The 20,254-nt window shown below is 35.5% G+C and overlaps 2 protein-coding genes and 1 long non-coding RNA gene across 6 annotated transcripts in view; 2 read left to right on the forward strand and 1 right to left on the reverse strand.

Moving 5' to 3' along the window:
* LOC110804440 (aquaporin NIP2-1) overlaps positions 1-20,254 on the reverse strand; it is a 48,177-nt gene that overhangs the window by 19,380 nt on the left and 8,543 nt on the right. The window contains exon 5 of one of the 4 annotated variants that reach the window (XM_022010034.2): positions 18,352-18,963. The exons of the other annotated variants lie outside the window; for them this stretch is intronic. Within the exon in view, the coding sequence (XP_021865726.1) occupies positions 18,771-18,963 (193 nt within the window). The 3' untranslated portion in view covers positions 18,352-18,770. Of the gene's footprint in view, positions 1-18,351; positions 18,964-20,254 lie in introns of those variants that run through there. 4 annotated transcript variants of the gene reach the window in all.
* On the forward strand, positions 786-12,323 carry LOC110804435 (structural maintenance of chromosomes protein 4). The gene is made up of 28 exons (XM_022010030.2): positions 786-1,138; positions 1,231-1,320; positions 1,508-1,609; positions 1,727-1,903; positions 2,019-2,149; positions 2,550-2,628; positions 2,727-2,884; positions 2,968-3,043; positions 3,195-3,323; positions 3,394-3,538; positions 4,488-4,618; positions 5,297-5,449; positions 5,560-5,749; positions 5,910-6,043; positions 7,717-7,875; positions 8,815-9,123; positions 9,224-9,400; positions 9,539-9,622; positions 9,708-9,917; positions 10,009-10,098; positions 10,183-10,304; positions 10,389-10,544; positions 10,627-10,734; positions 10,827-10,887; positions 11,313-11,447; positions 11,546-11,633; positions 11,724-11,796; positions 11,883-12,323. The coding sequence occupies exons 1-28, from the start codon at positions 977-979 to the stop codon at positions 12,001-12,003; spliced, it is 3,750 nt and encodes a 1,249-aa protein (XP_021865722.1). The 5' UTR covers positions 786-976; the 3' UTR covers positions 12,004-12,323.
* Positions 12,917-15,705, forward strand: LOC130470259 (uncharacterized). The gene is made up of 3 exons (XR_008930256.1): positions 12,917-13,232; positions 13,466-13,545; positions 15,107-15,705. It is a non-coding gene; the product is annotated as an uncharacterized lncRNA (long non-coding RNA).

The raw sequence follows: 20,254 nt of genomic DNA on the forward strand, positions 1-20,254 counted from the left end.
CCATCTGAAAAAAGAAAAAAAAGAAGATGAAATGGTTATGTGGGGCTTCCTAATTCAGTTTATCTCCAATTTTACACACTCCTTCATCCTACTCTCTTCATTTCCACTGAATTTTGTTAACTTTGTAAATTAATGAGAGAAAATCATGTCAATTCATAAAAATAATGAAGTAGGAGAAGGGAATAGAGTTAAATACATGAAATCGTGGAAGAAGATAAAATATTTAATATATTACTGTTATTACGACCCTCCACATAACGGTTTCATCTACCTTTTCCATTTTTAGGTGGTAAAAAACAGGTTTTAAATTTTTTTAGGTGGTAAAATACAAGTTTTAATTTTTTAGGTGGTAAAAAACAAATTTTGATTTTTTATGGTAAAAAATAATTTGTCCTAAAAAAAATTTATTATTGGAAAAATGGGTAAAAGTACTTACTATTTTCTTTTTAAAATTATAATTTCGGACGGTTCAGTTTCCCGCATATTCGGTTCGGTTTTCTTTTAAATACAAAAAGACTGACCCTAACCCTATTACTTCGATTAAGTTATCCGCTTTTTCAATGCGTTTTTTTCAATTTTCGGGTTCGATTTCGATTTCGATTTTCCGAATTTTTTGCACAACCCTATATACAAGTACAACCAACTCTGGCTGTACACGGCACACGGACACAACCAAAAATTACAACCCCAATTTCCAGCCATTATCCAAGGCCCAAAACGGCCCAGCCATTCAATTTATTTTGGTTTCCCGCCAAAATGCTGACCTCATAGGCTCCTTCTAAACTCAAATCTTCTTTTGCTTTTTCAAAAGTGTTGATTCCTCAAACGGAGGAGGGAGAAAGAAGAAAAACGGCAACGAAACCCCAAAGAGTCGCAACTTGTGACTAGGAGAACTCACCTGAACCCACTGATTCACGGCCAACGAGTCGACAACCACGGCGACAGCGCCGGAGTAGAGATTCCTTCCCAGAAAAAAATGGGGAAAGAGATAGAATCAGGCGGCGAGCCGGCAACCACGGAGACAACTTCCGAGTCAACTCAGTGCGGTTCTCGAACTCCGAGACTGTTCATTAAGGAGATGGTCATGAGGAATTTCAAATCTTATGCTGGTGAACAACGAGTTGGCCCTTTTCACAAGGTTAGGGTTTACTATCAAATTTCAATTAACTGGATTTATTCATTGTTTTTCAATTTGGCTGATTTTTTTGGTTGAAATCTGCTGTTTTGAAGAGTTTTTCGGCTGTGGTTGGGCCAAATGGGAGTGGGAAGAGCAATGTGATTGATGCTATGCTCTTTGTGTTTGGAAAGCGGGCAAAACAGGTAACTTTGTTTCAATTTCTTTACAAATGTGCTTGTTTCTTGAATTGTGATTGTTCAATTGACCAAAAACCATAATTTGAAGTTGCTGCTGCAAAATTGATCCAAACATTAATTGTAATATGGGTTTAGTAACTTCTTTTTCCGCGGATAAACCTAAGTGGGTTGCTTTGGATTTCGAAACTCGCAGATGAGGCTTAACAAAGTATCTGAGCTTATCCACAACTCCACAAATCATCAAAATTTGGACAGCGCTGGTGTATCAGTCCATTTTCAAGAGATTATTGATCTGGTAATAATAATTTTCGAATTTGTTGTTGTTGTTGTTGTTGTTGTTGTTGTTATAGTTTCAGATTAGGGGCTAGATGACAGGGGTATTGGCGGTTTTATGATTTATTGTGTCATGCAGGATGATGGAGAATATGAAGTTGTTGCTGGAAGCGAGTTTGTCATAACCAGGGTTGCATTTCGCGACAACTCTTCGAAGTATTACATTAACGATAAAACAAGTAACTTTACTGAAGTTACCACTAAGTTGAAGGCGAAAGGAGTTGACTTGGACAATAATCGATTTCTGATCCTTCAGGTTCACCATCAGATAGTTTGACAATAGTTTCTTATGTACTCTTTTTTCAAAATATTTTTTACGAGTATTCAGTACATGATTACTGATGTTGGTTGGCTGTTGGGTTTTTAACCAGGGCGAGGTTGAACAAATTTCATTAATGAAGCCTAAAGCTCAAGGACCTCACGATGAAGGGTTTCTTGAATACTTTGAGGATATAATTGGGACTAACAAATATGTCGAGAAGATAGAAGAGGCTTCTAAGCAGTGAGTTTTCTCTATATAAGTATCACTGTCGCAAGGTGATAAGTCTTGTTTCTTATGTTTTGTTGGTAATGTTGAATACAACAACAATCAACCCTTAGTCCCAATTTCTTTTAGGCATTGTTGAATCTTTGATAAAGTTGGGTAGTTTAGAGTTTTTTTGTGGCACTTGATGTCACCAGCAAATCAATCTGGTCGGCACCTTTGAAGATATAGACAGCCACTGAACAACTAACTTTATACTCTGCATTTATTATCTTTTGAGAAGGTGAACCATTTCATGGCTGTATTCTTCTAGAAGCATATTAGTCGTGAGCTGCTTTTGCATCATGCTGCACTTATGTCAGGCCAAGGATTTTATTGATCAACTTTTTAACTTTGGTTAGGAAATTTGCTTTAACAGGTTAGAAACTCTAAATGAGAAGAGGTCTGGAGTTGTGCAGATTGTCAAGTTGGCCGAGAAAGAAAGAGACAGTTTAGAGGTACTTGCTATTCTGTGTTTCATGTAACCATTTCAGTCGTGTGTGATGAGGAGGCAGATGAAAGTCTTTGAGTGAATTTGTGTTCTCTTGACTAACAGGATGTGAAGAATGAGGCAGAATCTTATATGCTGAAGGAACTGTCACTGCTGAAGTGGCGAGAAAAAGCTATAAAACTTGCTGCTGAAGATAACAGTTCAAAAATGGTTGAGCTGCAAACCAACTTGTCCAGTCTGGAAGAAAATTTGAAGTCTAAAAGGTGTTCTTGGTCATATGTGATTAATACAATTTTCCTCTTAACATGAGTGTGTTTGCTAAGATCATTATCAACACTTGTCTCAGAGAGGAGATACGGGGAAATAGTACTAATTTGAAGGAGCTTGAGAATTTGCACAATAAATATCTCAATAGACAAGAGGTTTGCATAATTTGATTTCAAATTTTCATGATCTTGTAAATAGTTGCTCATATTATATTTAGAAGTTGATGTTACAACCTCAGCGGCCTAACCGCCTAACCAAATCTGGACTGCTTTGTCAATTACGTGTTATGCATGTTGGAAAATCTAGGAACTTGATAATGACCTGAAGAGTTGCAAAGAGGAGTTCAAGGAGTTTGAAAGGCAAGATGTTAAGTATCGTGAAGATTTTAAGCACATGAAGCAAAAGATAAAAAAGCTTGAAGATAAAGTTGAGAAGGTAGGACTAATGTTATTGACAGAACACTCCATCCCTTCGGCATGCTTCTAATTATTGGTCCATAAAATAGGATTCATTGAAAATCAATGACTTTACAAAGGAGTGTGACAATGCTACACAATCAATTCCAAAACTGGAGGGAGATATTCCTGGGCTGCAAAAGCGCTTAGTGGAAGAAGAAAAAGTTTTAGAAGAAATAAAAGAAAAATCTAAAGGTGGTCTTTCACATTTATTAATGTTTATCATGCTTCACAATTTCCAGCTGCCTGAATAAGTGATTAATGTTCATGTTAAACTTTTTTTATGTTTGTTTTGGTATCTCAATAGAATTCTTAATTCATACTGGGGGGTATCTTGTAACCTTACTTTCTTTTTAAGGGTCCTCTTTTGCTATGAAATTCACTAATAATTGTTGCCTTAGCTTATGGAAACAACTTCATATTTGGGTTTGGCAAGTTCTATTACTTACCATTGTATTTGTTGCATTGCTTTATAGTGTTAGAAAATACTGCAAGTCTTTTCTTGCTGATTTTATTGCTGGGATTCAGGTGCAAGCCGTGTAGTTTGGTTTCCTTTCTCCTTTTCCCTTCTAAAATGACCCTTTGATGGATATCTAAAATGAAATTTCTATTTGTATGAAAATTGTGGCTTTTGAGGTTTAACCTCAATAAATTTTATGGGATCATTGAGTAGCCACTAATCTGAAGGTAGCAAGATGCAAATGTGCAATGATCATCAGAACTTTGTTTTTATTTGTGTTTATGTCCATACCTTTTAACTGATTTGTGTTTATCAATGTAGTATGAAGTACTGCTTATGTAGTGTACATATTTTTCCTCCAACATTAAAATACTTCGTGTTTTCGAAGGCTTTAAAATCACGGCTTCATGAGTTATACATATGTATATGAGAAATATTTATTGTTCTTTAGTGTAATCTTACAACATTTTATACTACTTTATTTTTGTGAGTCATAAAATACTGAGTATACTTCTTGTGAAGGATGATGGATTCATTATCTTCCTCCTCGTCAACTTTGGAAAAATGAATTAGCAATTATTTCTAACTTCTTTACCTTTGTCTTAATGAATCATAGTTTGCAGAGGATAATAGATGCATTATCTTATTTAATAATCTTTTTTTTTTTTCCTGAAATGAAACTAGGTGAAACTGAGATTTACCGGTCTGAGTTGGCGAATGTTCGAGCTGAGTTGGATCCTTGGGAGAATCAATTGATGGACCATAAAGGGAAATTAGAAGTTGCATCTACTGAACGGAAGCTTTTAAATGAAAAGGTGATTCAAGAAACATAACTAACTATGATGTTGGTCTCACTAGCAATGCATGTATTTGAATTTTTTTGGCTATTTTTTCTTTATAAATTGTTGAATTGCTATATGATCAGTAATGCTTACATTGCTTTTGGACAGACGATTAAATGAACTGTAGTCGAGGTGTGCCTCTGAGAGCCTGATTTACTTTCTGTAGCTCTTAAGTTTTAAACGAGATGGTTTGCTGCAGTTGTGGTGTGCAACCTAGTACCTGATATAATTTCTGCAGCCCTTGATTCTTATATGGATAATGAAGCCTATAATGCACTATTCCTTATTGTATGACGTGCTGCGGAAGTTCATTCATTATTGTACCTTATGTTTATTATCTTTGTTTTATTGTAAATTATAATACAAATGACTAAATTTTAATCCCAGGTCATGTGTGTCTTCCTTTGGAGATTGTCCTCTTGTCTTATGTATAGGCTTCAAGACCCATTGTGCCATTTGAAGTACTTATTAGGATAGTATCTGTTTGTTGAAATGGTGGCTTGATGGGTTCTAATGCTAAAAGTGTGTTCTAATGTTCATAGATATATTCATGTTCGATTATTTATAAGTTATAATATCTTCTAGACAGAACTAACAAAATTCTGATACTTTCATCTCCATGGATTAAAAGTGTTATTTTGTTTACTTCAGCATGAAGGTGCTCGTAAAGCTTTTGAGGATGCACAAAAGAAGCTGGAAGATATAAGTGAAATGATAAGAACTAAATCTGCTGCCATCACAAGCATTAAAAATGATTTGGAGATAAAAAAGTCTGAGGTTTCTAATGCTCGTAAAGTGGAGCAAGTAAGTGCGATGATTATTGGACTTTTCGTTTAAGTTTGATACGTTGTCACAACTTGCATATAATTATACTTAAAAGCTAGCTAGAGAACTGAGATCTTGTGGCTGGACAGGAATGCATCAAAGAACAAGAATCTTTGATTCCTCAAGAACAAGCTGCGAGGCAAAAGGTTGCTGAGCTTGTATCTGTTAGGGAATCTGAGAGGAGCCAAGGATCTGTTTTGAAAGAGATTTTACGGGCTAAAGAAACAAACCAGATAAAGGGAATATATGGACGTCTGGGTGATTTGGGTGCAATAGATGGTGAGTCATTTAACAGTTATGGGACTTGTAGTGTTCGATCTAGTCATTTCCTGTATCTCAGCTGAACATATACTGTGAATTAACATAATATCATGTCCATTATGGCCTCCTTATTACTTATTTTGTCGACTTTAATCCTGTTGTTTCGTCTGATATGCAGCTAAATATGATGTTGCTGTATCCACTGCATGTTCTGGACTTGATTATATTCTTGTAGAAACAGCTGAAGCAGCACAGAAATGTGTAGACGTGTTACGTGAGAAAAACCTTGGTGTTGCGACTTTCATGATACTGGTACTAATTTAATATAATGTTTATTTGAAATGACTAGTTCTACTGCTGATTAGATGCTATCTCAGCAATAATCCAACTTCTCCTAGGAAGACTCCAGCAAAACCAAGAAATATAGTTTAAGCTCTTCAGAAAAATGAAATATTGATTCAAACTAACAAAGTGGGGATTTATACTATAAAAGTGCAAAAAGGAATCTTAGCAATCAACTGTGAAATATTTGTTGTTTTCTTAAATTAAGGCAACTTCAGCAAATTAAGGGCTCGTTCGGTATCATTGTAAGTTTCTAGTTTTTGGTTTTTTGGTTTTGAAAGTCATGATTTAGATTAAATCATGAACTAAAAATTAGTCATACTTATAGTAATCATGTTTATTTTTCCAAAGGATTTGCCAAAAAAAATGTTTTTCAAAAGGAACTTTCTGTACTTAATGTTTCAAAGGATTTTTAAAAGTTTGGTATTTATATATTTCTTCCCTTATTGTTTTTAGTAATCGCGTTTGGCACCAATCTTTTAGCTAGAATATTGGTGGAGATGACCTGTGATAGTTGAATTATGATCAAAATGGATAGTGGGGGCATGCACCATTAATTTGTGCCCAAAAGTGTAAAGGTGTTTTAGTACCCATAAAAGGAATGTGTACAACAACTTGTGCCTTCCATATAAAGGAAGTGTGTAAACATTAAGGGACCAAGGGGTATATATCATTATCTCATCTGGAAAAATATGGCAGGTGAATTCATTTAGACTAGACTTTAAAAATGAAAATTGATGGTATGAAGATCATGGATCTGTTGCCAGATACTTCCTTTGATCCTTACTGATGGATATTTTAGACCTTGCTCAATCTAATCACTGACATTGGTAAAAGTATTCTAGATATAAACAAGTGTTGTCATAGTGGTTAAATCGCCTCGGTACCCCTTGAGCCTTTTTGTGCTGTTTATGTAAAATTATATCTGCTTTGAGCCCTTGAATGTCACAAATAAAATTATTTCCAGAACATGTATTGCAGCTCGGTAAGACTTATTCACTCTTAACAATTGGGCCAGAAGAGATTATCGAACTCTTGACATTTAATAGCTCTATAACCTTTCTGGGGGCACCCAAGGAAGCAGAACTGGACACTACAACATGGAGACTATATACACTCCACCTTGAATTTTTAGTTTATTACTGCTGAACTGCCAGCTGTGTATCTGGTTAATGTCATTCTGTTAGGATTTGTCAACTAGATACTTCGTGTTAGGATACATTAATAGGAAACATTTGCACAGCCAACTTGCAGATTTCTTGACGGCCTTTCTCTGTGGGATAATATTTTTGATGAGGTCATGAGGGTATTAATTGTCTTGTCATGTCGATCTCAAGTGCATATCTGATTGCTTATGGTGATGATTTGATCACATAGCAAACTCTTAATTATTGAAAGAAATGCATTTTGTTCACATTATTATGTGTGTTGGAGTGAGATACTTCTGTATAGTAGGCCACTTAACCCTATTATCACATTTTTGTTGTTTTTAATGAAATCCAGATTTCTGGATCTGTTGTGGTATAGTATCCATGTTACATATTTATAGTCACAGACCTGAGTTTCCACAATCTATGTTATTTGGATTTAATAATACAAGTGTTATGTAGACAAACAATGAATTCAGCTCTTCAATTATGCAGGAGAAACAAGAGAGACATGGTGATCAGTTGAAGAGAAAAGTAAATGCACCGGAGGGTGTACCCAGGCTCTTTGATTTGATTACAGTCAAGGATGCTAGATTAAAACTTGCATTCTTCGAGGTACTAAAGAACACTGTTGTAGCGAAGGACCTTGAGCAGGTAAGGTTTTCATACTTTTTGTTTATAGTATGTTACTTTGATCCATATTCTTGGCTTCTTGCTGCTTTCACTTGGCACTCTTCTTCACTCTCTTACCTTTGTTTCTGGAAGTTCAGTTGTGAGCAGGTAACCATACTTTAATAAAATAAAATACCCTTCCCATTGGTGGTGACAATCATTACCATGAGCAGTTTCGACAGACCTATCTTGGCCAGTAGAAAAAGTTGCACTTTTACTTTTCCTGTCGTAAATAGGTATTGGACTCTTGGACTGCAGTATAATGTAATATTCACCTTTTTAATTAGCATGATTTTTAAAAAATTACCTTTTCGAAGAAATTGGCCTCTTTGGCGTGAAGGGTTTTGTACTTTTCTGATGCTATGTCTTTCAAGTCTTTGTCGAACCATCCAATGTTATTCCGCCCGTGACAGCTTGTCATAGTTGTCAATTTTGCACTCAAGGAAATTGTTTAACTTGTCTTGACTAGGTGATACATAATGAGTTATTAAGATATCATTAGATTTGGGTTTTTGTTTTTCAAACTAGTAGTAGCTTAGGGGCTTAGTCACTAGTTGATGTCATCTTGCTATTATTTTCTTCCCATAAGTACTGCATTGACCACGTTTAGAGGACAGAGGGAATACTGTTACCGACAAGTTAACCCTTTTTGTCAGGCTGTTCTACGTATTTCCTTATCACTGGCTTAATATCTGCGAGAAGTACAGTGTTTCTCTGTTAGCTGCTTGATGGTATTCCATATGCTGGTGATTTGTTAGTGGAAGTCCAATAAGATAACTATCAGCTTAACTTAAACAGGATTATTATCTTATTGTTCCTGTACAGTAAAGAAACTTCTTATCAAGTCTGTCAAGATATCTCTCAGGTATTAATTTGCCTATGCAGGTTCTTATGATGAGTTATCTAACTGTCCTTTTGTAGGCATCACGTATAGCATATGGTCAGAGCAGAGATTTCAGGAGAGTGGTTACATTGGAAGGTGCTCTCTTTGAAAAATCTGGGACTATGAGCGGTGGGGGAGGTAAACCACGCGGAGGGAAAATGGGAACATCTATTCGTGCTGATACTGTTTCTAGAGAAGCTATTGCTGATGCTGAAAAGGGACTTTCCACGTTGATTGATAAATTAAACGCAATTCGGAGAAAAATTGCTGATTCTGTTCAGAGTTACCAGTCTTTAGATAAAGCTATCCAACATTTAGAGATGGAATTAGCCAAGAGTCAGAAAGAGGTGAATCCTGAGATTAAAATTTGTATAAGCTCTTGTAAGTAGCCAATTACCATTTATATCCACTGGTCACGCTGATTTCATGTATTCTTTTTCAACTTAGATTGACAGTTTGAACACACAAAGTGAATATCTTAAGAATCAACTCGAGTCTCTGAAGTCTGCTGCACAACCAAGGAAGGAAGAAGTATCCAGGCTTGCTGAGCTCCAGAAAATTATAAATGCAGAAGAGAAGGAGATTGCCCAACTTTTACAGGGTTCTAAGAAACTAAAGGAGAAGGCATGTTTGTTGCACTTGAAGAAACTTTTCTTCCACCTTCATTAGTATCTTAAAGTTTGCTGACTGGACTGATTTTTGAAATATGATTGTTTAACTCTTTAGTAACTTGATTCAATGTACTCTTTAAGGGAATTTCAGGCATCAGAGCTTCAGAGTAAGATAGAGAATGCTGGAGGCGAAAAACTTAGAAACCAAAAGGCAAAGGTCGACAAGATTCAGTCTGTAAGTGTCCCACATGTTGCCTTCATGTTCTAAAATGGATTTCCAAATGAGAGAACGACACTGATGGCTCTTTTTTTACCACCAGGATATTGATAGGCATGGGACAGAGATAAATCGCCACAAAGTTCAAATAGAAACTGGCGAAAAAATGATTAAAAAGTTGACTAAAGGGATCGAGGATGCAAAGAAAGAGAAGGAGCTGCTTCAGAAAGAAAGGGGAAATATGGATTCAACATTTAAGGAAATAGAACAGAAGGCATTTGCTGTGCAAGAGAATTACAAAAAGACACAGAAGGTATCTTCAGAATTCAAGAACTTCACTAAATTATTTGTGATGATGACTGATATTTATTTATCTTGGCTAATTTACACTGTATCTCTCTTAGCTCATTGACGAACATAGAGAAGTCTTGGACAAAGCAAAATCTGACTACGAGTGTCTGAAGAGGAAAATGGATGAACTGCGGGCAACTGAGGTGACTCTTTTTTCCATTGTTTTTAATTTTAATTTAGTTTTTTTTTCTTCCTTTACTTAGTGACAGGTGATGCTCATGTAACAGGTTGATGCCGATTTCAAACTAAAAGACATGAAGAAACTTCACAAAGAGATGGAAATGAAAGGGAGGGGATACAGCAAAAAGCTTGATGATTTGCAAAATGCTACCATGAAGCATATGGAGCAGTATGATGTTATACTTGTACCGAATTTGTTTACATATGTCGTTTTGAACTTAATACAATATTATGTATAATCTCATGTTTGCAGAATTGCAAAAGATTCTGTCGATCAAGAAAAGCTTCAGGCAACCCTGGAAGATGAAACTCTTGCTATGTCGTGCGACCTCAAAAGGGCCTTTGAGATGGTAGCTTTGCTGGAAGCACAACTTAAAGAAATGAATCCCAATCTTGATTCAATCTCCGAGTACTTTTCTTACAATTGGCTTAAATATATATGAATTACTGCTGCGGAAGATAGCTTACTAACATTTTATCGAACATTTTAGATATCGTAAAAAGGTGGCATCATACAATGAGCGGGTGGATGAGCTTAATGAAGTTACTCAAGAGCGTGATGACATTAAGAAGCAGTATGATGAATGGAGAAAGAAAAGGCCAGTAGTTATTCATTCCTTTGGTTTATTATTTCTTTACCTTGGTATCATCTTACGTTTAGGACTAACAATCAGCAGACACATGATTTCAGGTTAGACGAGTTTATGGCTGGATTTAATACCATATCTCTGAAGTTGAAGGAAATGTATCAGGTGTGCAGTTGATAATTGTAAATATGTTTTGACTTCCTGTGTGTTATCATTATCTCTAATTGTTTTTGAATAGTTTGGAACAAGGCATACGAAGTAGAGTGGTCTCCGAAACTCCTTATTCCTTTTGAATGGTTTTCTATACTGTATTTATTAATTGCCTTTCTGTCATTTTTCTCGACTGTTCTATATCCTTTTGAATGCTATTAGCCTATTTTCTTTGAAAGATATCTATGGTACCAAATCTATAAGCAATACTGCTCTTGTACTTTATTATTGCAAGCCACTCTATTGCACGGGTGAAACATGGACCATATTCTTTGGCTAGCACATGTTTAGTTGCATTTGTTGAGCACCTCCTTTTATCCTCCCTCAGTGTATTTATGCTTCATAGAGTGATCCTGATATTACTACTGAGGTTGATGCAGATGATTACACTTGGTGGAGATGCAGAGCTGGAGCTAGTGGATTCTTTGGACCCTTTTTCTGAAGGGGTGGTTTTCAGCGTGAGACCACCGAAAAAGAGCTGGAAAAACATTGCAAATTTATCAGGTGGTGAAAAGGTAAATTTCATTAAGTTCTACAGCTTCATTTCAATTATTTCTCTTAATTTTCTTGATTTAGATTACAACCTTGGCTCGTTCTTTTCTTCTTCTGCCAGACTCTCAGCTCTTTAGCGCTTATTTTCGCTCTTCACCATTACAAACCTACCCCGCTCTATGTGATGGACGAAATTGATGCTGCACTTGGTATTTTCTGAATCATTTATGTTTATATTACTACTAATCCTTACAAATTGGCTGATTAAGTGAGACATTTGCTATATCTTGTCTTGGCAGATTTTAAGAATGTCTCAATTGTTGGGCATTACGTAAAGGATCGGACAAAAAATGCACAGTTTGTAATCATAAGGTGGATATTTTCTTAATTTCTTGTCAAATTGTTTGTTATTTTCCCTAGCCTCAAAATCAAATTTGATCGTCTTGTGTATCCTGCAGCCTCAGAAACAACATGTTCGAGTTGGCTGACCGGCTTGTTGGTATTTATAAAACTGATAATTGCACAAAGAGCATAACAATTAACCCTGGTAGTTTTGCTGTCTGCCAAAAGGCTGCTTGAGGAAGGATTGAGCTGTTCAGAATGTTGGAGTCGCAAATCATGGTTTTTTATTTTGTGTACTCAAGGTTCCATACTAATTTATGAGTCCTGCTATAATTTATAGTTACTGAAAGCCTAATGTATTTAATGTTATATGAACATGCTTGTAAATTGTTCTCCTGCACTAATGGTGAATTTTATTTTTGTGCTTGTTGAGGCAAAGAATGTTCTGTATTCTTTTCTCTGCATCTTAGTGTAAAAATTTGTAATTAGGGACTGCTGAAGATAATCTGTATGGTCTGTTGATAATCAATTTAACTCTTATTTTGTTTTTTGTTCTAGTCATATTGGAATGTAATCTATTGATCAAGCAAATTGCAGACATGGCTATAATAAAGTCTGCTTCTGACAGAAACCACCTGCATATACGAGACTGCAGAGTAAAGTGCCTTTTGAACCATGTTAGTAAAGATCAGCTGGCTCGTGTGTTTGGACCTTTTTTTTTCCTTCTCTTAATTTATCTATTTGGTGTGATGTTCTAATGCGACATACGTAAATTAGCTAGTTTTTAGTAAAGAGTTATTGAAATCTGGCCTCTCTTCGGTCTTTGAAGTTTGAAATGCATGTTTTAAGAAACAACGCAATTACCTATTGAATCGTTTATTTTGTCATTGTACTAGTTATAAAAATGGTGATGGTAATGATAATGATGGTGGTTATAGCTTATCCTACACCCTTTAAAAAGCAAGGAGTGAGATTATACTATTCATCAAATAGTGAAATGACTGATCTCTTCTCAATTTCTTTCATGCTTTTTTTTGTCCTTATTCTTATGGACAGGGTAAATACCATTTTACCCTCGTATCCCAGATTTTGCCATTTGCCTCTTTTATGCCACATGCCTCCATCTTCTTCTCCATGCCTGTATTATTATCTCTCTTCCCTACTCACGAGAATCCACAACTATGCCTTCACTCTTCTAGACTTCCCCCTTTCTTTCTGCTATTATTTTTTGTCAATTACACCGAATCACCCTTTTAATAATCTCAATAATAGATTAGTAGTTTGGAACTCTAAGAAGAAGGGAGACCTGAAGGATGAAGATCTGTAAATTTCTCTCTCCAATTGTTGATTTTCACTATCGATTTTCGCTTTCTGGTTTTTAATTTTGGTGTTTGAGTGAAAATATAATATAATTTGATTTCTTTTATGTGATTCCGACGATGCAGAATCCGATGTTTCGTTGCTTGGTAATGTTCACTTTTTTTCTTGTATTTGTCAATTTGATCGTAATTTATGGTATTTCTATAATTCTATGTAATGATTTTAATTTGGAATATCATGGTTACCAGCGGTGCTCTCCAAGATGTAAATTTTTTCTCTTCTCTTGCTTTTTCTAGGGTTAATTACTAAATTCTATTTCATATTTACAGTTTTTATTCGATTTATATTTTAATGGGTTTGTTTTGGGGTGATTTTGCAGTAATTAAGATGGTGAGATTAGGGATTGCGCAAATTTTACACAAATAATTAACACTCTCCACGATGATTCACCATAATGAGGTTTGCTACTTTCTCTCTATTTTTCTAGAAACATTTTCTCTATATATCGTGCTTTATCCATATGTTATGCTGTTATTTCTTAACCATAAATTTCAATGGGTTATTGAATCATGTGATTATGCGGCATATTCATCCAGTTTCTTCAAAATATAAAATTATTTCTCAGATTTTTGTTTATTTGGAAAAATTTAATCTTGGGCTATTTATTATTTGCTTGTTTTGATTGAAATAATCATTTAACATGATCTATCATACTAACATGAAAAATCGAACTATAGTTTGGCTTGAAAAAAGGTTTTCAGTACATGGAGTAATGACAGTCTTAGAAATAGAGGAAAAAATATGTTATTACTCAAATTGGTACCTGGTGAAAACCACATATCTTGAGTTACCCACTTATCCAAGGGTGCGAAGTTCATGATCAAACACTCGATTTCCAGGTTTCATCATATTTGGCTTAATTTTCAGGTTTCACACTGGTAGACCATTAACAAATTGGATATGAGACTCAATTTTCTGACATAATATAACTTCTAACAACAAAGCATAACAAGAAGATCAACTTAATTAAGAGAAGAATTCAGATAAGTACCGGATGAAAGCCACGTTCAGGGGTTAATTCAACTACAAGTTCGGCTATAAAGTTGATTACTCCAAAATAAGGTCATGATCAGTAATTCTTATGTTCATTTTGATTGATTAAGAGTATAATTTTAGGGTTTTGATCGAAAATTGAATTTCTTCTTGTAGAGAAGTTTATAAAGGAGATGATACAAGAAAGTATGATTAACTTGATATTTCTTTTAATGTTGTTGTATCATACTACATACATGGAATTTGGGTTTTTAATGAGTCTGACAGTACTTTGTGTGTTACAAGTTGCAACAAGTATGGTTTTTTCGTTCTATTTTGTAATTAGGAAGTATTCAACCGAGTAACTTGCTTATGCATACTTCCGATAGAATGAGGAGAGTTGGCAGGGTGGATTAATCGCATGGATAGTTTTCCTGGAAGTTTCCTTTCAACTTGGATTAGATTTTTGAGGTTAATGCTACTTTATGATGCTTTGGTGTATTTCTCTAATTTGATTTTTTCCTATTGAACTTTTTATACTATGTATAACTTTCTTCGGTAGGAGGAGGCATGCTTCAGTATAAATGCATTGTTTTCTTATACCTCAGTCTCATATGAAGTAGACTTTTATATATTCAACGTGTCTCTGGAAACTGGATGATTAGATGCACTGATGCATCATCATGGCGTTGGGTATCTCTATCGTTGAGAATGTACATAACTCTCCCAGTCCTCTGGTTCCTTTATTTCTAGCTACTTCAGGAAAATGGTGAACTATGTATTGGAGATGGATGGGTTGATCTCAAAGGAAATGATGTCCTTAAAAGAAAAACTGGAAATTAGAGAGACTGCCCCTTTATTCTTGGTACATGAGAATGTTGTTCAGTTTTTGGGAAGTAGGAGGGTGGGAGCAAGTGGTGCGCGCGCTGGGGGGTATATTTCGTATTATAACGATGTACTTTTTAAATCATTCGTTCTCTCTTTACAGGTACAAAATGTTGTGACTTGTGAGCGTCGTGCTTACTATGACATTGCCAAAACCTTGTCAGTTACCTGACCAAAAAAATGCATCAAGGAATGTCTCTGCTGCAAGGAATGTTACGTGTTACCTAACACCACTTATTGGAGCTGTCTTAGCAGATGCATATTGGGGAATATATAGGACAATTTTTGTGTTCTCCATGATTTATTTGATTGTAATTTCTGGATGATATCATTTTCTTCTTCTCTTTTCTTCCTACTTTGACTTTTCGCATTAAACACATATGACATCTTTTATATGCACTTGGCATGTTTTTGATTGATTAAGACAATTTTAGGATTTTGATCAAACAAAAAACTTAAGAGGAATTGGTATTATCTGTGCCAGTTGTAAAACTATGTGAGTACTTTGTGATTGAGGAAAAATGTCTAGGTTAACGTTTTTCCCTCCAATAATTTTAGCGTAGATAATTTTGGCTTGTTCACAGTTATATGTTGTCACTATTGCGCTCTTTTGTGTTGTCCAGCTCAGATTATATATCTGTTGATGGATATGCTCTCTGATGAGTTCATTTGAGTTTTGTTGTTTGTGAATACTTTGTAATACGTAGTGGCAATAGTAGGAATACAATGCAGAAAAGATGTTTCAGACTACCATTCTTTGTGACTATGCATTATGTGACTTTCTGAAAGCATTCTTGAAGTCTATCATCATTATCATTACCCCATTGCCTCAAAGTGGCTCCCGCAAGAAGCGAGGTAGGGGGGGTCGGATGTACGCAACCTTACCTTTACAAGTGCAGAAAGGTTGTTTCCAATTGACCCAAAAGTGAAAACGGGACGACAACGGGACGACCATATTCTACTTCATGGAAAGGAAGCGAAGAGGTTTTAAGAGCCATTTTGATTTAGTCCATTACACCCTAGAGCCAAAGAACAAATGAATATTTGGCTCCATCGGAAATGGACATTCTTGAAGTCTCTCGTTACTAAATTTGGTGGCTGTTAGATGTAGCATTAGGTTTTTCCATTTTGGTGTATGATGTTATAAAGTACTTTTTTTTGTTCGCTGGTTCACGAACCTTGCTGATAGCATTGAATTTTGATGTAGATGCTATAGTGTTGGATTTTGATGTTGAGAGCATTGCAAAAGCCACAAAGGCTTCCAAGGACACAAAAGTTGCAAAAGTCGGATATGATATTGAAGCACTAGCAAAGCAAAGTTAAGATCTGTTTAGTTTAGATGAAAACACAAAATGCAGATACTAATGACCAGTAAGTCTGTTTCTACACACTCGTGGAGTCATTGTAGGTTCATTTATTAGCTGGGCTGAATTTTGTTATTAAAGAGATGGTTTGTTTTATTTGTCTATTGTTGAAACCCATTGTATTTTTTGAGTTTTATATTGTTAGTTTTGTAGGCATTATTTTGGTAATTGAATTTTAGACATTATTTTTTTTAGGTGCTTTGTCTCTGTCTAAAATTCAATTTGTACATCAGGTGCTTGCTAAGCGTACTCCAATTAGTGACAGTAGAGCTACAATGTACTCCAATTAGTGATAGTTGAACTATAGAAGATAATTAGTATGGAATTGTACTTGACGTTTTCTTTTGATAGCTTCAGTTAACGTTCTTGGGCTCAGTTTGCATAGAATTTTCACCCAAGATTGTGATCTTGTTGATCAAACTAAGCTGGATTTGCTCAATTTTTCCCTGGTTATAATGTTTTTCTTATCTTTATATTCGATGAGATTTGATAAATAAAAGTGATAATAAGGCTAGTTTGATAATAATAAATGCATTTGTTGCATAATATTTTTTTTTGCAAAAAAACCATATTTAAGTAAGAATTTTAAGTTAAAAACTAGTTAGTGTCCCAGGCAATGCCCCGAAGTATTGGATATAGTTTGAGTTTCTTTTACTTGTTTCAAATTCACTTATAAATTCTTTGTACATATATAGTTGAGAATACTATGATTTCATTGTATATATATTTTAAGAATATTGATTAAGACATTATGGTTTGGAATAGACTTAATACCCCTAGACATAGATTCATATGTTGGATGGAAGTTCAAGCTAGGTTGCAAACCACTGTAAAACTGGCTAAAATTGGTGTTTGTACCTCTGCTGCATGTTTGTTGTGTGGTCAATATGTGGAGGACCATGATCATCTTTTCTTTGAGTGTCCTTATATTCCAGTAGCAGATGCATCAATGCTATTAAGGTTTGGTTAGGGGTATCTATTGTCTCTTGTAATCTACAACACATCATGAGAATGATAAGTCATAGTAATCAGTCCAAATTCAAGAAACAAGTGGGATATGCAGCCTTGGCAGCTGCAATTTACTTCATCTGGAAGAGCATGAATAGTTGCTTCTAGTATGCTTCAATTCCAACTGTGCAGAATGTGGTTTCTAGGATTATTCAGATTGTTAGAGAAAGAACTTTTTTTTGTTATACCTAAGAAAGTAAGCAGGAGGGATAACTTATGGTTTTCTACCTTATAAGCTTTGTATCAGTCTTGTTTTTCTAGCTCTTTGGTGAAGGGGTCCAACCTAGTTGGTTCGTTTCCCTTTGAGTTAGTTTAGGTTGTAATTGGTTTGTGCTTAATATTATTCTCTCTAATTACTTAGCAAAAAAAAAAATCGGTAACCTAAGTTTTTGAGTAACTTACATTATTTTAAGTAAAACTTTAGTTTTTGTACAGGTAATTCTGATCCCGCATTTTAGAAAGTTTCGTTATGCCTACTATTTTACTTATAACTTAGAAATTTTTTAAGTTACAATTGTATATTGAGTTACAAAGTCGAAATATATTTTGAAAGAAAAACACATACTCCGTATTTAATTAGCTAAACGAAACGCAATATTATATATATATTTTTATTATTTTCGTTGTTAATTTAATAGTTTTATGTTTATTTTAATGAATACAAATGAAGAAAAAAATTTGTTATCATAAGTTATTACTCAAAAACATAAATTTTAACATTTATACATCTATAAACATAAATTTGGGCGTTAAATTTTATACATACATAAGAACGTATTTTCTCTTTTTTAATTGTTTTAGAGTCATAAGTTATATTGTTGGAGTGATGGATAAAACTTTGTATTTATAGATGTGAGAGATCATGAGTTAGAGGATGCATGAAAATATTTTTTGTGAGAATACAATAAACAATAAATCATGCAATGTCACTTGCCAAGTCATCGCGACACATGGCGAGATCTCGCGATGACATGGATTGCCTTGAAATTTTAATAATATATATATACTAGGTACATAGTAAAAGGAATACACCATAGTTCTCAAGCAATATATTTTACATGAATTATGTGTCAACTTAACTAAACACCCTTTTGATTGTCTATGTTACCATCACAACATATTCTCGAGATGAAAATATTTGTTTTACATCTGACTCTATTCCCCAAGGCGCCTCAAGTGAGGAAGGACATCAAATTAACAAGAAAAGAAAATGTATACAAATAAAACATATAGGTGAATTCGATGAAATAGACCGGTTTTTCTAGCCCTGTACAATTACATATTCACACATCCTTTGCACATACGAGCATGTGGAAGTTCATTTAAAACAACATAATTTTAGCACTCTAGCTAGTATACATAAAATGAAAATTGCGAACTTTCTATAGGCATAATTTAAATGGGAGAGGATCTGGTTGAGCTTGCATGAACTTGAATGTCTTTAACCCTAATAAACTCATATGACCATGCTCCTATTAATGTCCCAATCAACGGTCCAACCACATAGACCCATAAGTCTTTGTAACATCCACTAGCTAATGCTGGTCCTATGGTTCTTGTTGGGTTCATTGATCCCCCTGATATTGGCCTGTCAATATAATTAAGCAACTAACTATATATCAATATGTAATTCGTGTTTGGTACAAGTACAATAAATGTAGTACATGAAATTGGATGGACATAAACAACTAAAAAGGGGTAAGGATAATATTAACGGCTGGTTGTCATTATTAACTAGTTTTTTTTTTTTTTTTTTGAGTAAACGGCCTAAGGCATTAATTTTCATTATTAATCAAGCAAAAATCCGACGCAATTACATCCTCTAGAATACTTGGGCAACCACCTACCCAAACTCGTGTAGAGCAATCGAGCGGGCTAAGGTGGGCCATAGTATGAGCTGCAACATTCGCCTCTCTAAAGTTGTGAGTAAACTTAACATGCTCAAAACAAGAAATAATTGAGAGGATCTCCTTGACGATCATGCCCAGCTGTGCTCCATCGGTTTTCTTCCCATGAACTAAGTTGATAACCTGTTGATTATCAATCTCAACCACCACTAACCTGGCGTTGCATTGCCTCGCGAGCTTTAACCCAAGAACAATGGCCTTTGCTTCAGTCACAACAACCTCCCACGGTTGTCTCACTTGTTGACATGCTGCCCGGATCACTCTGCCTTCTTGATCCCTTATAACCACCCCCATTCCCACCCCCACATCTTTAAACATTTCCCCATCCACATTGACCTTCAGATATCCTGCTTCTGGAGGGAACCACACCACATTTGCTCGATGCTGCCCTCTCCCCCTATTCCCGCCCACCCCCTCTTGGCCATCCAATCTTACACTCTCACTCCCTTCTCTCGCTTGGGTATATGCACCAAGTAGAGACATTGCATCAGCTATTGTCTCTGCTGGGAGTCGTGTTTGCCCCCCATGAGTCACCTCATTACGGTCGTTCCAAATCATCCATGCCGTCATCGCCACCTTACTCCTATCCTCTCCCTTGATGTGTAGTAGCTACCAATACACCCAGTCACACACGTTCCCCACTTTAGGGAAGCCTGTCACACATATTACCTCCTCTTCCTCCTACACCCTTGCAACCCACTTGCATCCCCATACCGCATGGAGACTCGATTCTTCTTCCCTCTCACACCATAGGCACCACTCCGGTATGCCTTCCACCCTCTTGTGCAGTCCCTTAGCAGTTGGTAACGCCCCACTACACAATCGCCAAATGAAAACTCTTACCTTTGGCGGCACTTCTAATCCCCAAGTCACTTTCCACATTTTAGACTCCTCTGACGCCCCACTCACCCCCTCCATTGCACCTTTATAGAACGTAATAAACTGTACCCCGACTTCACCGTATATAATCCA

Source organism: Spinacia oleracea, chromosome 1 (assembly GCF_020520425.1).
Source record: "Spinacia oleracea cultivar Varoflay chromosome 1, BTI_SOV_V1, whole genome shotgun sequence".
NCBI classification, from domain to species: Eukaryota; Viridiplantae; Streptophyta; class Magnoliopsida; order Caryophyllales; family Amaranthaceae; genus Spinacia; species Spinacia oleracea.